We start from the raw sequence: 18,315 nt of genomic DNA, 5'->3' as shown, positions 1-18,315 counted from the left end.
ACACTTTCATTTTTTAATATTCTATTCTGCCACGTCTGTTTTTATTTTCCAAATGTTTTGACTTGTTTAAATTTTAACAGCAAATCAACAATATTCACACCCTACTTTACTGTAACCATACTGATATGTGACAGTCAACTGCAGAAGATGAATTTGCCATTGATTTCTATTTTTTGAATAGGTGATTTTTGAGATTTTTGTTCTTCTAAGAAGTCTTTTTCACCAATCGTGCTAAATTATTGAAAAGGCTGTGTAATCAAAGGTAAGCAAGTGCAAGTGATTTTTTTTCTGAATACAGTACTCCATGATGAGAACATAAAATACATGTGTACAACTTAAATGTACCTCCTTCTCCTGATGCCATGTGTAAAGTGACTGGTCAAGAACAGTTTAGGAGTATGTGTCCCTGCACTCACATGCACCTCTTGAGAACTGTATTTCCAATCCCTTGGCTATATCCCAAGAAATCCTATTAGAGAACTTGGTATGTGGTATCGTTGAATGTGGCAGAGACAGGATTTATATTTTGCCATTTGCTATTAAATGGACAGTGCAATCACCAAAACAACTTTAGCGTAATGAATGTCCCTGCAGTCTCACTGCTCAATTCTGTGCCATTTAATAGTTAAATCACGTTGTTTATGCAGTCCTAGTCACACCCCCTCAGCATGTAACTTACATAGCCTTCCTAAACACTTGAAATGTAATGTTTAAACATCCTTTATTGCACAGTCTGTTTAATCAAGAATTTCTTATTTCCTGCACTGTTAGTAGTCTGCTTGACCTTGCAGGAGCCTGTGTGTGATTAAAGTTCAATTTACAGAGCAGTAGATCAAAACTTCAAAAGTAAGTTACATCTGATTGAAAATGAAACCAGTTATTTCCATGCCGGTTGTGTCCGCCACAGCCATGGGAGCTGTGGCCGTGGCTACATAAAGTGATTAAACTACTGAATGGCAGAAAATTGAGCAGTGAGACTTTAGACTCAACATCTATACATTCAGCTAAAGTTGTTTTGGTGAACATAGTGTCCTTAACTGTTGACATAAGCTGTGAAGGTCATGGTGCTTAGAGTGTGCCTTTATGTTCCTTTTTGTGTTCCAAAATAAAAAAACAATATATAGTAAATCTACGTTGTAAGTTATAATATTATATAAGTTATAAATCATATTCTAAACCCCACAATCTGACTTTCCTTGATCAAATGACTATGAACTAAGTTCGAAACAGAAAAACTAAAACTAAATTATATCAGTTGTGGCTTCGGAGTCTGAAAGGATCAGTTCACAGATACATCTAACATTTGCATCATATATTACACACAGCTCAGGAAAATTGCTTTAACTTGCGATTCATTTATGTTACCAATTACACTGTCTAGGGACCTCGATAGTGCACTTCCAGACCTATAAAGAACACAATGAATTATGTATTAACAGCAGATATCCTCTTTTCTACACAGGTGGCAGAATATCAGTCTTTTAAAAATTGCACATCAAGTACAGCATAGCTGAATTATTTTGTGAAGGATTATAAAAAAGACTTTTATATCTTTTTTCTGTCTAAGAGTCCCTACAGGTTAAAAGTGAAACTATCTCCTAGAAAAATAGAGTTAAGTAAGATATCTTGCTCAAAATAGCAACTTCTCTGTTAAGTATACTTTCCCACTCCCGGCTGAGTTATCCACTTACTGATTTATGTATTGGATTACTGCAGAATGATATAAAGCCAGAACTCTCTGTCACCTTAATACACCTATGAGAGCAGTGATAAGGTACTCATTCACTCTATAAGAATATTGGCTGTAAGTGAGAGTTTTATAACTCCATATATGTGAACAGTTTTAACGGTCAAAAAATAAATGCATTATAGAAATGTCTCTGAAAAACATCTTCTGCATGCAAATATCAACAAGAAAAGAACATTCTGCATGGCAGGAATTCATTCTTAATAACTCTTACACAAGTTACCAGAATTAAAGGATTCCTCCCACTTCCTATGACAACTTCAGCTCTGGGCCTTGTCTTGCCTTAAAGGACCACTATAGGCACCCAGACCACTTTAGCTCAATGGTGCCAGGTCCCCTTAGTTTTTACAATGCAGCTGAAAACATAGCAGTTGCAGAGAAACCGCTATGTTTAAATTGCAGGGTTATTCCAGGCTCTAGTGGCTGTCTCACTGACAGCCACCAGAGGCGTTTCAGTTATTTACACCGAGTAAATCACACTTATTTGACGCTGGACGTCCTCACGGAGACCAGTGTCAAATAAGATCCCCATAAGAAAGCATTGAGTAAGGCTTTCTTATGGCTGGGTTTGAATGCGCGCGCCTCTGACCCCTCATGCACATTCATCTCCACTCGGGAGCGGACGTCAGCGGGGGAGGAGAGGTCACCAATGGAGCCCAGCGCTGGATTAAAGTAAGTGGCTGAAAGGGTCTAAACCCCTTCAGCCCCAAGGGAGGGGGGCACTCCAAGAGCCTATAGTTTCAGGAAGAGGGGTTTGTTTTCCTGGCACTATAGGATCCCTTTAATGGATTAAACATTTTTCCAATGATTTAACCATGAAGTTGGACCAGAGCACACAACACCTTTGCCTCCTATCTTTCTTCCTCCCGGTTGCCACAGTATCAGGAAACTTGTCTAGTGGCCAGTGATAGGCTGAGAACATATCTCTCAAACTGTCACTGGCTGCCCATTAAGAGTAATAGTATTTTCCTTGTTGCCTATCAACTTGTATAAATGATTTGTGTACTGTATGGTGCTATTATAAAGAGGAAATTTGGGGAGCAATCAGAACATGCATCGCTAAGTAGTGGTGCTGCCGTGGAGACCAAACTGTATACAACATACAGATTAAGGAACAGCACATACAAGAAAATACAATTTTACAGCAAACAAATATGGGGATTCAGTTCTTCCGTATGTCCGTATTGTGTTAAACCCACCACTACGTCACAGTACTCCAATATCGGTGAGTTCTACACTAATTTTCACATGAGAAGCAAATTAAATAGGGCTAGTGCTAAATAAAATAAAGTGTATTTAATTAATCTGTTGCAAGAGCATTTGCACTATTTCATTTGTTTTTATTAGGTTAATATTAGTGTAGGACACACCGATCTTGGAATACTGTGTCTTAGTGGTTGACTTAACACAAGTGAATCCCCGTATTTGTTTGCTGAGATAGGTGATTTTAAATATTCTTGTAAAATGTAAAACTGTATGTTTGTGTGTGCGCAATTCCTTAATCCGTATCCTTTATGGTGCTTTTGTCATTTTTATCAACAGGTAACCCTTTTCCGTAACACGTTTTGTGATATTGTGTAATTACGTCAAGAATGGCTAACTACAATCCAAAGCACCTTTTCACAGGCGTTGAACATGTCATAATCTTCAGTGTTCAGAGACTGTGTAATTAAAACCTACTAGATGTGAGGTTAATTTTCATTATCAAATATTTAATTATCTATTTCTTTTGATTTCATTGAAAATCTTCGAATACATAGGTTGAGACTTACAGACTGACATAGAATCATTAGCTATCTTTTACTAAAAAAAAAGCAACATTAGAAATAAAGTCAAAAAATGTTAACATTTAGTTATTTTATATATATTCTATAATTACTATTGACATATAATTAGTAACAAGGCAAAATTATAATATATATTTTCAAATTTATTTATCTGTTATTTACTTTATATTTATTATCATGTTGCAGAGTACTGTATGGATGCTGGCATCCAACTTGCAATTATTACCTGTAATGCAGGCTTCCCCAAACTCTGGCCCTCCAGATATTGCTGAACTACAACTCCCATGATAATCAGCTTATCTATTTCATTCATAGAATCATGGAAGTTGCAGTTCAGCAACATCTGGAGGGCTGGAGTTTGGGGAAGCCTGCTAATGGATAAAAATATAATGCATGAATCATCTATGTGCAGTCCAGGGGCCCTATATATATTCTCCCTTCACTGAGATGTCCCATTTCTTCAATTTCTTGGTTGAAAAAAACGTGTTCCTTTTTCCTATTATCAGGGTTCACAAACTCCCAATGCAATGTTAGATGCAGCAGTTAAACATACCTATAAAGCTATTTGGCATTACATACGGCATTGAAACCACAAGCCTAGTGAAAATAAGCTGAAAATCTAGCAAGAAAGGCAGGATTGGAATTTTAAGTAGCTTTATCATGACCGAGGGTATGCAGCTTCGACGGAAGAGATGAAAGCGATAGATATTATTTTTATTGATTAAATAAAACATTTCCCTGTAGGAAAAAATAACAGAAGATGCTCATACCATTTGCTACTGATTAGAAGATGACATCAACCACATCAACTGGCGACAGATGAGCAAAATTCTCCATATTTCAATCGGAGCACCAACAGCATAGTCTATATGATGTAAACTAACAATGAGTCAATAAAAAATAGTAAATAAAAAAAAAAACAGAATTCATGGAAAAATTGTGCAGTACCACTTTATAAATAATAAATTATCCTCTACATTGGTGATGGTCCCAAGTAGATCCACAGCTACTCTAAAACCAGCAAAGCATTTTGGGGCAGTTCTGCAAGTTCAGGGGATTCATCGTTGTTTTCCTTTATCTAAGCAGTGTCTTATACGATTAGCTAACATTTCTAAAAATACAATTTTATTTAATGTTGACAAAGTATAAACATTTATACCTCTCTGTTATCAGCATAGTCATATAAATGTCAGCTGAGACGGAATATTGGCAGTGTTACGCTCCGTTAATGTACTCAACAAAAAACTTGATCATGGCAGCTGTGTAAATCCAGCTGCAAAGGCCAGGATGACAATTTAAAGGAACACTCTGAACGCTATAATAACTTCATCCGAACAAAGTTGTTATGCTGGAAGAAGATCCCTGGCTTACCTTTAAGGGTTAAACCATGTATTAATTGAATCCAGCGTTGTTTAGCTCTGACCCTGCCCTTCCGCTGCTCACAGATTCTTGAAACAGGAAACCTCAGGTTACCTCGGACTGGGGAGCTGCTGATTGACTTGGAGCATTAGTTGATGCTCTAAGCCAATCAGTAGCTCCCTACTCATAAAAACTGCTTAAGAGAAATACATACATTTCTAGAGCCATATTATGAATGGGTTTGAATGTCAGCTGATGCTCTGAGTCCATCAGCAGCTACCCATTCTGAGGCAATCAAAGGTTTCCTGTTTCAAGAATCTGAGAGCAGCGGTAGAGCAAAGACAAAGTTTAATGGTGCTGCATTCAAGATTTTGGTGTTAAAACATCGTCAAACAATTTAAGCCGTAAAGGTAAGCTGGCACCAAGGACCTTCTTCCAGGTCTACTTCATTCGGATAAAGTTGTTATGGTGCCCGGAGGTTCTTTTAAAGCTATGCATATCTTTTATTCTATACATTTGCCAGCCATTTCGCAAACAGGTGTATAAATTACATTGCTTTTTAAAGAGATTTGTGGATATAAGTTTAAAGGATCACTATAGGGTCAGGAACACAAACATGTATTCCTGACCCTATAGTGTTAAAACCACCATCTAGCCCCCCTGGGCCCCTCATGCCTCCATAAATATAGCAAAATCTTAGTGTATTCAAGCCTGAAGCTGTAACTCTGCATGCTGTTTGTCTCAGAAAAACAAGCAGTCTGCTGACATCATCAGAAGTGGTAGCCTGATCCAATCACAGTGCTTCCCCATAGGATTGGCTCAGACTGACAAAGAGGCAGATCAGGGGCAGAGCCAGCATGATTCAAACACAGTCCTGGCCAATCAACATCTCCTCATAGAGATGAATTAAACCAATGAATCTCTATGAGGAAAGTTCAGTGTCTGCATGCAGAGGGAGGAGATACTGAATGTTTGGATGTATTTTAGGCAGCCATGACCCAGGAAGGATCTCTAGCAGCCATCTAACGAGTGGCCAGTGAAGTTATCACTAGGCTGTAATGTAAACACTGCTTTTTCTCTGGAAAGACAGTGTTTACAGCAAAAAAGCCTGAAGGTAATGATTCTACTCACCAGAACAAATTCAATAAGCTGTAGTTGTTCTGGTGACTATAGTGTCCCTTTAACATTTAAGTAATGTATAAAAAAAATCTAAATATAAATTAGCCAAGCTGGAAAACTAAAGGCACAGTGCTATTGAATTAACCTCTCTGGGCACATTGTACAGTTTTTAACAACATGCCCCAATCTCATTTCATTAGTATTTACATAAAGAAAAAATATATGTAACTCGTGATGTGAACTTGCCATCCACGTACATTTTGTCACAAAACAAATCAATAGTAGAATGATTGCATAATGTAACCTATATAGGCATATGTTTAATATGCCAGATGGTTCTTTTATATGTGTTCCTGCATGCAATGCTTTTTATCTTAGTTCCCAGGAAAACAAATGTCTAGAGCAATTAGTATAAGTGTGTTATGTGTCTCCTATAAAAGAACACATATCGTGCTCCACGATGGCAAGGATTTAAAAGTAATAACAAATATCTGAATGATATATGATTACATATAGAGCTACTGCTTAAAGCTTGTTTTAAGGAATTTAATATACATATGTTGGTAAATGTATTGACGCAGTATGATCTTTTGAAATTCATTACTATTATTATACAATATATAAAAAAGAAAGTGTATCAAGCACCTTTGTTATTTTACACAATTTAAAAAAGTTTGAACATAATAAATATCTAATAGGCTCTCTCTGTGTTTCCATTATCCTCTTCTCTCCTCTCCCACACCAGACTTTCACTCTACTTCTCCTTAAATCACTCCTCTAATCTATCTGTCTCTGTCTCTCCTTCCTCCATTCCTTTCATCCTTTTCATTCATCCTCCTATGCTACATCCTGCTACCCATCTCATTTTCCCTTCCCCCTCTCTCTTTTCCTCCCCACCCCCCTTTCTCTCTCTTTCGCTAGCTCTGTGTTGTTGCAAGCTTGCACCAGACAAGTACCATAATAATTAGAATAGTTAGACTGAGGATGGATAACAAACAGGATAACCAAAAAAATAATTGGGTTGCAATTCTAATTCCAGGAGTGAATGTACCAAGTTGAGCTGGACTCCATTAAAACCATTTGCTGCAAGAACACACCTAATTAACATTTCAGGAAGAGCTATGGAAACATCATTAAATATGTTTAGAAGCCTCATAGGGCAATTCGGAATTAACTAGATCAAAGGAGTGTTTGGACTTTCCATGTATTTGGCAATCAGCTGTCTGTTCCTTGTAATTATTTAAATGTGCCCTAATATGATTACAGTATAGGTAATGCATACGCATACATTTGGCAGGTTACATGCTGACTGATTAGTTCATCGTCTCCTAATGTCAATAATGAGCATCATTAGGTCCTGCATTTTATTCAAACTGTGTTTTATCCTTTTTTTTTTATTTATACAGCTTCCATGTAGCATATGGACTTGAACCAAAGGCAGTCCCATCTGTTTGTGGATTTGCCATACTGCCCAGTCTATACTGTAACCTTAATGCCATCAATTTAAAATCCTATATATCAGTCAGAAATCGAGCATCTCAATAGACAGACTGAAGTTTATTTAGTTCCGGAAGGTTGAAATTTAAAACAGAGATAATTTACCAAGAATTCATTTTACTTCTAACTATAATTAATAGTTCCTCTGCCCTTTATCCAACCCCAATTGTTTTAAAAAAAAAAAAGATAAATATCTTATTATTTATAAGACAATTGTTCTGCATCAGCTGCAATTTGTCTTGCAAGCACGCTCAGCACGAACGGGCAGTTATATTTAGTTCGTTTTTTAGAAGAGACTTTGTTACATTCGTGTATAATAGAGATTTTTTTTATTCTACACCAAAGTAGAAAAATAAAACGATTGTTGCACTACACGTTGTTAATTATCAAATAAGAGAAATGAACTTAGTATTTAGTTAATGAAAGCAGAAAATGAAATGTAACAGGCTTTTCTTCTGCAGTTCCACAATGACTATACATTTGCCTTCATTTAGATGTAGTGTTTGGGTAATTATGTTAGATAGCTCATTTATAAGCTGGTGATGGGGCATATAGTACTATTAGTCTGATAATGAGAATAATGGAAATTAAGCTAGGCTGAAAATATGTTTTGTTGATTGAAATGGCTGGGTTATATAATAGGACAGTCACAGAGTTAGACTATATATTTTAATTAGTCACACTTTTCCTACATTACTTGAGATTGGAACATATCATATTGGTCTTTATTTTGCATGGTTATACAAATTAAATATACCCCTGTGCTTTATAAAATAAATAAAGAGAACTTTCACGCCTATTTACTAAACTTTCAGGACTTGGAGAATTTTTCCAACAGGCCTAGAAGTAAATTTTGCAGTGCAGTTTTCAATCCCCTAAAAGTCAATGATTAGTTAAAAAAAACTTAATTGTAAATGAAAGATTTTGGTTTTAGATATGTATCCGTAATAAAAACTTTTAAAAGGAAAATACTACACTGTGCAGTATCATTATCTAGGTTTTCTTGACATCACACCGTGTTACACTCTGCAAGTATTCACTATTCCTGGGTGTTTAAGGAAAATTCTGCAAGTGATACAGTCCATACCACTTCAGAGGAAGCACATTTGTATCCTAGTATGTAAAAAGGACAACTCTGTAACTTCGTTCACACATATTATAAAACTTCATAAATGAATACACTTTTAGCATCATTTAAAAAACTTGGTGTCAACAAATAATTCATAAATTGTGAGTGTAGGAGGCAAATTCTCCTTCAGTTAGAATGTAATAGTTACAATAGATTAAAATGTACGTTTTTATGTAAGATCACTTCTTCCACTTCAAAGATGGTGTGTTTAATGCAGCCTCCCGTGCAGAGGCATAAGTAGGAACCACTGGGCACCGGTGCAAAAACTGCCTTAGACCACCCGACCCATGTGTCCCATCCCCCCCTCAGCCCCTCCATGTGTCCCATTCCCCCAGCCCCTTTATGTCTTGCATTTCCCCCCCAGTCCCTCCATGTGTCTCATCTTCCCCCTCAGCCCCTCCATGGGTCTGAGGAAGAAGTTTAAAGGGAGAGCTCCAACATAATGTAATCATAACTGATTTTGAAGATACTTTCTCTGACAGCTTGCAAATGAAAACAGTGCTATATCCTAGAAACAGAACTGTTTCCATTTTGCAATCCCCACACGTGTAGACTACCATAAATTTAATAAATGAATCTATGACATTGCTGGATGCAGTGGTGTATCCTGGTTTTGTGCTGCCCTAGGCTCCCAGCCTCACTCTGCGGCGCGCGAGGGAGCTGAGCAGACAGCTCAGAGGAAGTGCTCCCTCGCCAGCCGCCCGCCAGCGCCGCCCGACCACCCAGCAACCCGCCGGCATGTCTGTTAGCCGCAAGGCTAACAAGGCATTTGCCCTGGGCGTTATGGGGACGGCTTTTTTTGCTGCCCCCTGGAAAATGCCGCCCAAGGCAAATGCCTTGTTTGCCTCGCGGCTAATACATCCCTGCCTGGATGCTTGATGTGAATCCAGTGATTCTCTGTGTGAAACATAGGATTCAACAAATATCATAGAGAAGCATTGACTTGGTGTGTGTCTTGTTTCTTCACAAGAAGCATTTACTTGGACAAAAGTCTTAAACTTGTTCCCCAGTCCCTCCATGTGTCTAATCCTCCCTCTCAGCCCTTACATGTGTCAAATCATCCCTCTGAGCCCCTCCATGTGTCTCATTGTCCCCCTGAGCCCCTCCATGTGTCTCATCCCCTCCCCAGCCTCTCCATGTGTCTCATCCCCTCCCCTATCCTCCCCTTGTGTCTCATCCCCTCCCCAATCCTCTCCATGTCTCTCACCTCCTCCCCATCCTCTCCATGTGTCTCATTCACCCAGCCCCTCCATGTGTCTCATCCCCTCCCCCATCCTCTCCTTGTGTCTCATCCCCTCCTCAATCCTCTCCATGTCTCTCACCTCCTCCCCATCCTCTCCATGTGTCTCATTCACCCAGCCCCTCAATGTGTCTCATCCCCCCTTCCTCTCCATGTGTCTTATCCCCTTCCCCCATCCTCTCCATTTTTCTCATCCCCTCCCCATCCTCTCCATGTGTCTCATTCACCCAGCCCCTCCATGTGTCTCAATCCCCCCCAGTCCCTTCATGTGTCTCACCCCCCCCCCATGTGTCCATTCATCAAGTTTAAAGACTTTTGTCCAAGTAAATGCTTCTTGTGAAGAAACAAGACACCCACCAAGTCAATGCTTCTCTATGAGATATATCGAATCCTATGTTTCACACAGGGAATCACTGGATTCACATCAAGCATCCAGCACTGACATAGATTCATTTATAAAATATATGGTAGTCTACAGGTGTGGGGATTGCAAAATGGAAACATAAGTGTCTTGTGCTTTCTAAAGTTTTCATTTGCAAGCTGTCAGCGAAAGCATCTTCAAAATCAGTTATGATTACATTATCTTGGTGCTCTCCTATTAAACTCAAGACAACAGCTATTGAGTAAGGTAGCTTGTATTCAGGAGAAGTGAAGCCTATAAATCAGATTAAATATACACCTTTTTTTATACACGTTTTATTTACTATTTAAACCAGAGGCACTTTTTTCTTCTTCTTGTCTAAGATAGAGCCCAGGAAAACAAGGCATGTTACCACCTATTTGGATTAATCCCTGCAGCTTTCCTTTACTTAAAAATGAATGAGCTTATGTTCCAGATCACTATAGTGAGCGGGCAAGTCAATAACTGCTGGTTTCCATGTAAAATGAATCCATTCCTATGTCTAACATTGGCAAGTTGAGGATTAATCAATAGACTCTCTGACTCCTGAGTTGATACAACGATAGTTATACCAACTATTGTAAGCTATGAAGGCAAATAAAAACATTAAACTGGTAGAAAAGTTAATGTTATCCCATCAGAACACCTTTAACATTGTCAACACTATTATTATTATTATTATTGCCATTTATATAGCGCCAACAAATTCTGTATCGCTTTTCAATATTATTAGAGGAGGAATTTAATTATAAATAGGACAATTACAAGAAAACTTACAGGAATGATAGGTTGAAGAGAGCCCTATAGGAGGTGGAGTATAAAACACATTAGCACAGGAAAAGCAATCAAATAAGGTGGGAGTGAAGCAGAGCTGAAGGAGAGAGTAAAGTGCTGCCCTTTAAGAGAGAGCAAGAGAGAGGTATGTGAGGTAGCGGTTACTCTGGGAGGCCATAAGCTTTCCTAAAGAGATGGGTTTTAGGCACTTCCTAAAGGATTGAAAGCTGGGGGAGAGTCTGATGGTGTTTGCAGGCTAGTGCATAGGAAGGAAGCCGTCCGCGAGAAGTCCTGCAAGCGTGAGTTGGCCGTACAGGTGCAAGTAGCGGACAGGAGAAGGTCATGGGCAGACTGGAGAGACTGAGAAGGAGCATACCTATGGATCTGTGAAGAGGGGCTAGAATTGTTCAGTGCTTTATAGGTATGGGTTAGCACTTTGAATTGGCTCCTATAGGCTACAGGAAGCCAATGTAAGGACTGACAGAGCAGTGAGGTGTGAGAGGACCGACTAGAGAGGAAAATCAGACTAGCGGCAGCATTTATTACAGACTGTAGCGGGGCAATACTACAACTGCAGGAGGAAATGCAAAGGCTTTAGAGAGTGGCACATTATTTTGGTATTATTTGGCAAAACTTCTAGGATAGCCCAAATTATTTCTTCCCATGACTTGTAGTCAACTTTCCCTTTCTTTGCCATGGGGACCAAATAGGAGTATGCCATAGTGTTTGTGGTTAGATATGACCAAACGGATCAGGTATGACCACAACCTCTTGAGAACCAATGGTGTTGCTTATTTAAACGGAAACTATAGTGCTAGGAAATCAAAGTTATTTGTGTATATAGACTAATTATAGTCTATAGTCCCCTCTATAGCCCTCTCCCTTGCGCCACCCCCTCCCCCCCCACACCCACCCTTTTGTGCAGAAGAAAAACCCTTGTGTCACTTACCTTATTCCAGCGCCAAGAGACGATGTGTGGTGTTTGTATAAAGCTTTCCTATGGGGTTTTGGGTGACGCTGGATGTCCTCATGCATAGTGTGAGGACGTCCAGTGTCAGTAAGATAACCAAAAGTCGCCTAACCATCTGAAAGTCCCTCAAGTGGCTGTCTTGTAGACAGCCGCTAGAGGTGGAGTTAACCCTGCAATGTAATTGCAGTTTATCAGAAACTGCAATATTTACAATTGCAGGGTTAAAGGGCCTGGGACACTGCACATAGACCACTTCAATGAGCTGAAGTAGTCTGGGTGCCTATAGTGTCCCTTTAAATGTAACATATGGTTAGTTAAAAAAAGAGAGCGAGAAATTGTGCAATACAATTTTTCAGATAAATGAAAATGTAAGAATATTCCTTGCAAATCTGGGATCAATGGCAGACATATAAACAAGGAAATAACTAATATATAAAAAGAACAAAGTAAATAAATAAGAATATAGAGATCTATAAAATGTAAACAATTAACAATCTGAATTGATATGACCATGCACATGTGCATCCATGTGTAATAGTTTAGCGATTGAATGACCTGTGTGCCCTCTTAGGTTCTACAGTCAATAGAAACCAATAAGTAAGTTCAAATAACAGTTCAATACCTTATAAAATTGATTTTTTTTTCTGTGTTAATTTGATGCAAGGATATCTTAACATTTGCATATGTCTATGTGTTAAGCTTGAAAATTAATGTTTGTCATGTCATTTGCACTAACAGAGAATTTTTTGACACATGTCATTATGATTCAGATTCAATCAGAAAGGTGGGAAGATAATAGACATGAAGCTCCAACATAGTTTTGATGTAGAAAACTGTTAATTTATAAAGGTGCCTTAAAATAACTTATGTTCAGTTTTGTACAATAGAGAAAAAAAAATGGAATTATTATCTGTATGTTTCACTTTTTCTGTAGAGTATTTCAAGAATGTATCATTATTTGAATTCTTATAATGAATCCAGAATGGCACTCACCAAAATCTTTGTAGCCATACCAGTGTTCCCCAACCTGTAGATACCATCTCCACCAGCAAAGAATAAGGAAACAGTACAAGGCATTCAGTGTAAGTGCAAATGTGGTTCTTTATTGTCGATTGCATGTTGGCAATGTTATGGCTCTAAATGAGCCCTGGCATAATCTCATTGCTCCAATAACAAAGCTGAAGATTGCGTTGAGTTTTCTAAAAAAAGAGCCCTTCCAGAAGTCATCTTTAGAGTGCTGTGATAACAAAGAATTTATTTCACACGATGAGTGAACAGAATGGTAATTTTTTTTACTCTTCCCATAATTAACTGCCATGTGTTGGAACTGTAAATCCAACAGACTATATTATGAAGTGACACTCACATACTTTAGAAAGCACCAGACACTTATGTTTGACTCCAATTTCCATTTGCTTACGCTGGCAAATTTTTCGATTGATGAAAGACCTGCAAATGATCTTGAGGCGAAATTAAAAAGGTCAAAAGGGAAGCAATAATTCTGAATTTCTAAAAAGAGAACAGTGAACAAACGTCGATTACTGGTAGTCTAAGCATTGAGTCTGCTTTCAGGCAATAGTCTTAAAAAGATTTTTTTTTTATTTTTTTTTTCAGATTATCTTATGTTTGTTTTTGTTAAAGATTTTATTTAATCAACAGTAAAAATACACTGGGTTAATTTATGAATTGAGAATCCACAGTGAATTTCAAAGTTAAGGCCTAAATAGCCATATTAGAAAAATGATCTAAGCCATCTATGTTACAAGTTTGGCTACTTTGTCCCAAAAACTAGAAATTCACTTTGAATACCCATTTTAGTGAATAACCCTGCCACGGTTGTTAGCTAAAGTGATAATTGTTGGAAATTCTAAGTGAATTTCAAATGTAAGGCCAAAATAACCAAACTCGAAAAATTCTCCCAGCTATGCTACCAGCTGAAGTTGCTACCAGTTGAAATTGAAGAATCAATCTTGGCATTAAGGCAAACTAGTAAAGTGAATAGAGCATCCTAGGCTCTTGCTATTATACAAATTGTTCTTTAATCCCAAAAAACAAGGCTAGATTTGCATATTGTTTGCCCTATATGTCAGGTCACTATGTCATTTGAACATTGTTCCCCCTCACTCAACACTTTGTTCACAGGGCTAACTTGTTATCTCAACGTATGGCATGACCAGGAACTATATATGGTCGATTCCATTTCTTGACAGCTCACCTGCCCATAATGAGATATTAATAAGACTAAACCATTAGAAATATTGAAAAATTAGGAACATTCTCGCGCGTTTCAACAGTGGGCATTGGAATTGAGGGTGCTGGTGGTGTAATCACGCCAGCTGCAACGTGTAACAACAGTTCCAGAGCATCGTGGAAACAGCACACATCAAAGTGGATGCAATAGACTAACTCCCCCCACACACACACATATGTTATATTACCACTAGGTCTCCAAATAAATAGACCATCTCACCTGGTTTTAAATCAAAAACAAAATGACCAACATGTTTTATACATGACACCTGCAAGCATAAGAACCATTTTCATTCTGTAAGTCGGTATCCCTTTAAGTTAAAATATACCACAATCCTCTGTATAACTTTCTAGGGCTAAAGTTTACAAAACAGCTTAACAAACTTTTGTCAATTTCATGTATGTTTGGACTTCTTCAAAATGCATCAAGAATTTCCAACACTCCAAACTTGAGTAGATTCCTGTTTTCTATTCATCTGATTAGTGGTAATTGTCGTGCCACAAACCCCAACTATTATATATAAGTAAAAGCTATATACTAAAAAAAGCTAAATGATTTTATATTAGAGATGTGTTCTAGCATTAACGTGCCAATACTATCCATTGTGGCTGTGACAATGCTCTTTCACAATATTTGGATTCCAAACGTTGAGAAAGAATAAAAAACACAAACGCAAATGATTTGGGGAGTTCTCTTTTTTTTTTTTTAAAGTTAGGAAGACTAATATGTAGGAGATGATCAATGACCATCTCATTATAAAAGGCTATAGCCGGTGGATAATCAATTTCACAATACAATCAATGCCATGTGCAATATGCTATTTTAGTTTGATTAGATGGTGAAAAAGTGAATCATCAGTCTTTGCAAATGCATTATCTGACAAAAAATATCAGTTTATCAGCCTCAAAGGTGGGTTATCAACCTTTAAAGGTCAATTTTCCTCCTAAAAGGCCTGCCCTATGGTTGTCCAGTAGGTAATGAAAGTAGTCAGCTATACATAGTCCTATAATTAACAGCTTATGGTAATGTTGCTAAAATGTATTACCTTCCTAGGTACACCCGAATATAATGAATTGAAACACACGAGAGTTCTTGGTTGCACAAGTGTCCCTGCATTGAATTTATTCATCAAGCTTGTGCCATTCAAATGGAAATTCTCCATTAGCCATGCTTGCACACTGCACAGCAATAGGAGGTGTAAAACAGATGCTGGGATGTCACCGCTGATTTATGCAACAAATGCACAAGAAAACGAAACAGGATTTCATAACAAATACTGTACAACTACAAGCCGACTTGTAAAATTGTACACAGTGAGCGTTGTTGAAAGCACAACACACAAACAGCGCTACATTCTTTCCAGGGTGATAGGTTTGCAAATGACGAGATTACCTCCTACTTTTGTAGACAATTGGCCTGGCAACATCTGTTATACTGGATATTTATCTAAACACAATATTCAATAAACAGAGTATTTACTATCACAAGGCTTATGCCCTAAAACAAAATGATCAAAAAATATATTACATTTTACATTGGACAGGCAGATAGATAGACAGACAGTGTACTGTCAATAGTCACTATATGTAAAAAAAGGGAATGCGTTTCGCAAGAACACAACCAGACCTAGAACCGCTATGTGATGTTTTCCTTTTCTTGTTTTGTGTATCAATATTTAGACATCAAAGGCATTTACACAATTTCAAGTAACAAAAGGTTCATTCTGTGCCCATTTAACACCCTTGTGAATGAGAGAAAGTTTGTTGAAAGGACTGCTATTGTACCTACAGAAGAGCTCCCTTATGGGCACCTCCTACCGGTCTTCCCCTTTCACTACTATTAATTCTGTGCTGTTTGGCAGTCTTCTAAAGAAATGAAATAGCTTACTAGAAGGAGAGAGCTGGGAGCACAGAGATTAATGGGCAGGGGCCAACAAGCAGTGCTGCCTTAAAGGCACAAATGCTTTTATTAAATTCACTTTTGCCAATGAGCAAGGGGACTGCTGACTGTGTGTCCAAGAATACCCTCGATGCTCTCCCAGCTTTGAGCTGATAGACAGAGGTAGACGTTGATTAAGAATATTATTATAGGATTGCATTGCTTTGTGAAAACCTGGCTGGTTTGAGAGAGCCTCACACATTAAATACCCAGGGAGCCAGCCTGCAGTAGGTCTCCTGCACAGTAGGAGAGGGATCTGTGCTCTGCTAGCCATTGCTGTCCACTTCAGCACCAAGCTTGAAGAATGGCATGAACGGTTGTGCTATTCTGTTAAACACACATATTCCCATTCACCTGGAAGCCTAGAATTCCACTCATCACCTGAATCCAGGCACCAATCCCAACACACAGGCAGCATTATCCCACTTTTACTGAACTAGCCACCTCTGCTGAACTGAATGGAAGACTTCCTCGGATTCACATACTCTAAAATACTCTGCATGATGCTAGCACTTACTACTGGAGCCTTTTCTTTTTTTTTTTTTGACAGATTCCTGGTTACATTATTTCATCCTCTGTAATAAGTGATCACTTCCCAAGAACAGTAACATTAATTGTAATATTATATGAATATTATATGCACGATGTAGGCAGCTCACTCATGTGCATTCATTTATCATCGCTGGAGAAGACAATATGTTTCACTATGTCACAAATTCACAGCTTGTTCTATGGCACAAGAGACCTTAACTCCAAGGAGTGTGCACTATAGGGTTAAAAGCCTCACATTGATCCCTATGCATCAGAAGGGATATTCATTGCAGAATCAAATATGTAGTCTTGCAAGGTGTCTATCTACTAAACAGTGAACTGGGGTGAACTATAAATTGAACTTGCTACATTTAAAACCAAGATATCTAAAATTGGAACATAGCTTAGGTAGAGATTAGGTTGTATGTTTTAATTCCATGTACTGGTTCACCACAATTCACTCCTTAGTAAATAAACCCCTCATGTGTTTCAGAGTTAAACATTACACAGACCTATTTATTAATATTTATACATTCCATGCACTTGACAATAATAATAAAAAAAACATAGCTTTAGCATTTTGTCCTGAAATTTCTTAAAATACACCAAAAATATTTTGAACATATTATCACGACTGCTTTCACCATCACCATTTGCACTTCATGCACGATTAAAGGTAAACAGGGGGATGATTGTAAAAACACATCACTTGTTCTTATGGAGTGGTTTCCAAAATCACATTTCTGAATTATTCAGTCACATCTTAAAAACATAGGGTAGCATTGCAAATCTCTGGAGAAACTGGCTAAATAATTCATTATAAATCCTCGCAGGTGCTCGCAAGGCATATCTTGTCTTGATCTTGTGAATATGTATGTTTCCTTTAAAAAAAAAAAAATACTGCAGCATTAAGCCCTATCTGAAGTAAAGGGATTTCGATCAGCTTTCTCTATTTTCAGACAGCTCAGAAAAAAAAAAAAAAGTGATTGCAAATCAAACGTAAAGGTTCATTGGAGAAATAGAACACACATGTATCACAATTTTCACAATAATATGAAATGTTTCGACTTACCATAGGCTAGAAGGTCTGTGCTGAAGATAGTGAAGAAGGCAAATTGCACCAGCTTTGGAACAGAATAAAATCCAACACTATTCTCCATATTTCAGCAAACACCACTGGATAGATGTGTTCTAAGCCCAAACACACAAGCCCAGCTTCAGTTTAATTTTTCCTTGATTGAGTCCCCCCCTTGTTTCAGAATACAAAGTTAATTTCAACCCAGTGCAACATTGACTCCAGTACCAAGAAACTAACTCAGAGAGAAAGACATGCAGGAAGGATGCTGTAGGTCCCAATGTGTATAAAAAAATAAAACATCCAAAAAAATAGAATCCTCCAGGATTAAATCCCTGTGCATACAATCACTGTGTTTAGTTCCATATCGAGAAAAAAGATATAAGAAAAAAAAAAAAAAAGATAAAAAAATAGGATTTAATCTCTCTGGTTGATGAGCAAAAAAAAGAAGAAGCAGGTTTGAATAGCTCACTTGTTACTACAGCAGTCCACCAGCAG

The 18,315-nt window shown here is 37.9% G+C and overlaps 1 protein-coding gene across 1 annotated transcript in view; it reads right to left on the bottom strand.

The window, feature by feature from the left end:
• DCC (DCC netrin 1 receptor) overlaps nucleotides 1-18,032 on the bottom strand; it is a 635,057-nt gene extending 617,025 nt beyond the window's left edge. Inside the window, exon 1 of the mRNA XM_063453897.1 lies at nucleotides 17,815-18,032. Within this exon, the coding sequence (XP_063309967.1) occupies nucleotides 17,815-17,902 (88 nt within the window). The 5' untranslated portion in view covers nucleotides 17,903-18,032. The remainder of the gene's footprint in view (nucleotides 1-17,814) is intronic.
• Between the last annotated feature and the right edge of the window lie 283 nt (nucleotides 18,033-18,315).

This window comes from Pelobates fuscus, chromosome 5 (assembly GCF_036172605.1).
Source record: "Pelobates fuscus isolate aPelFus1 chromosome 5, aPelFus1.pri, whole genome shotgun sequence".
Classification (NCBI taxonomy): Eukaryota; Metazoa; Chordata; class Amphibia; order Anura; family Pelobatidae; genus Pelobates; species Pelobates fuscus.
This window is presented reverse-complemented; position numbering and strand designations above follow the sequence as displayed.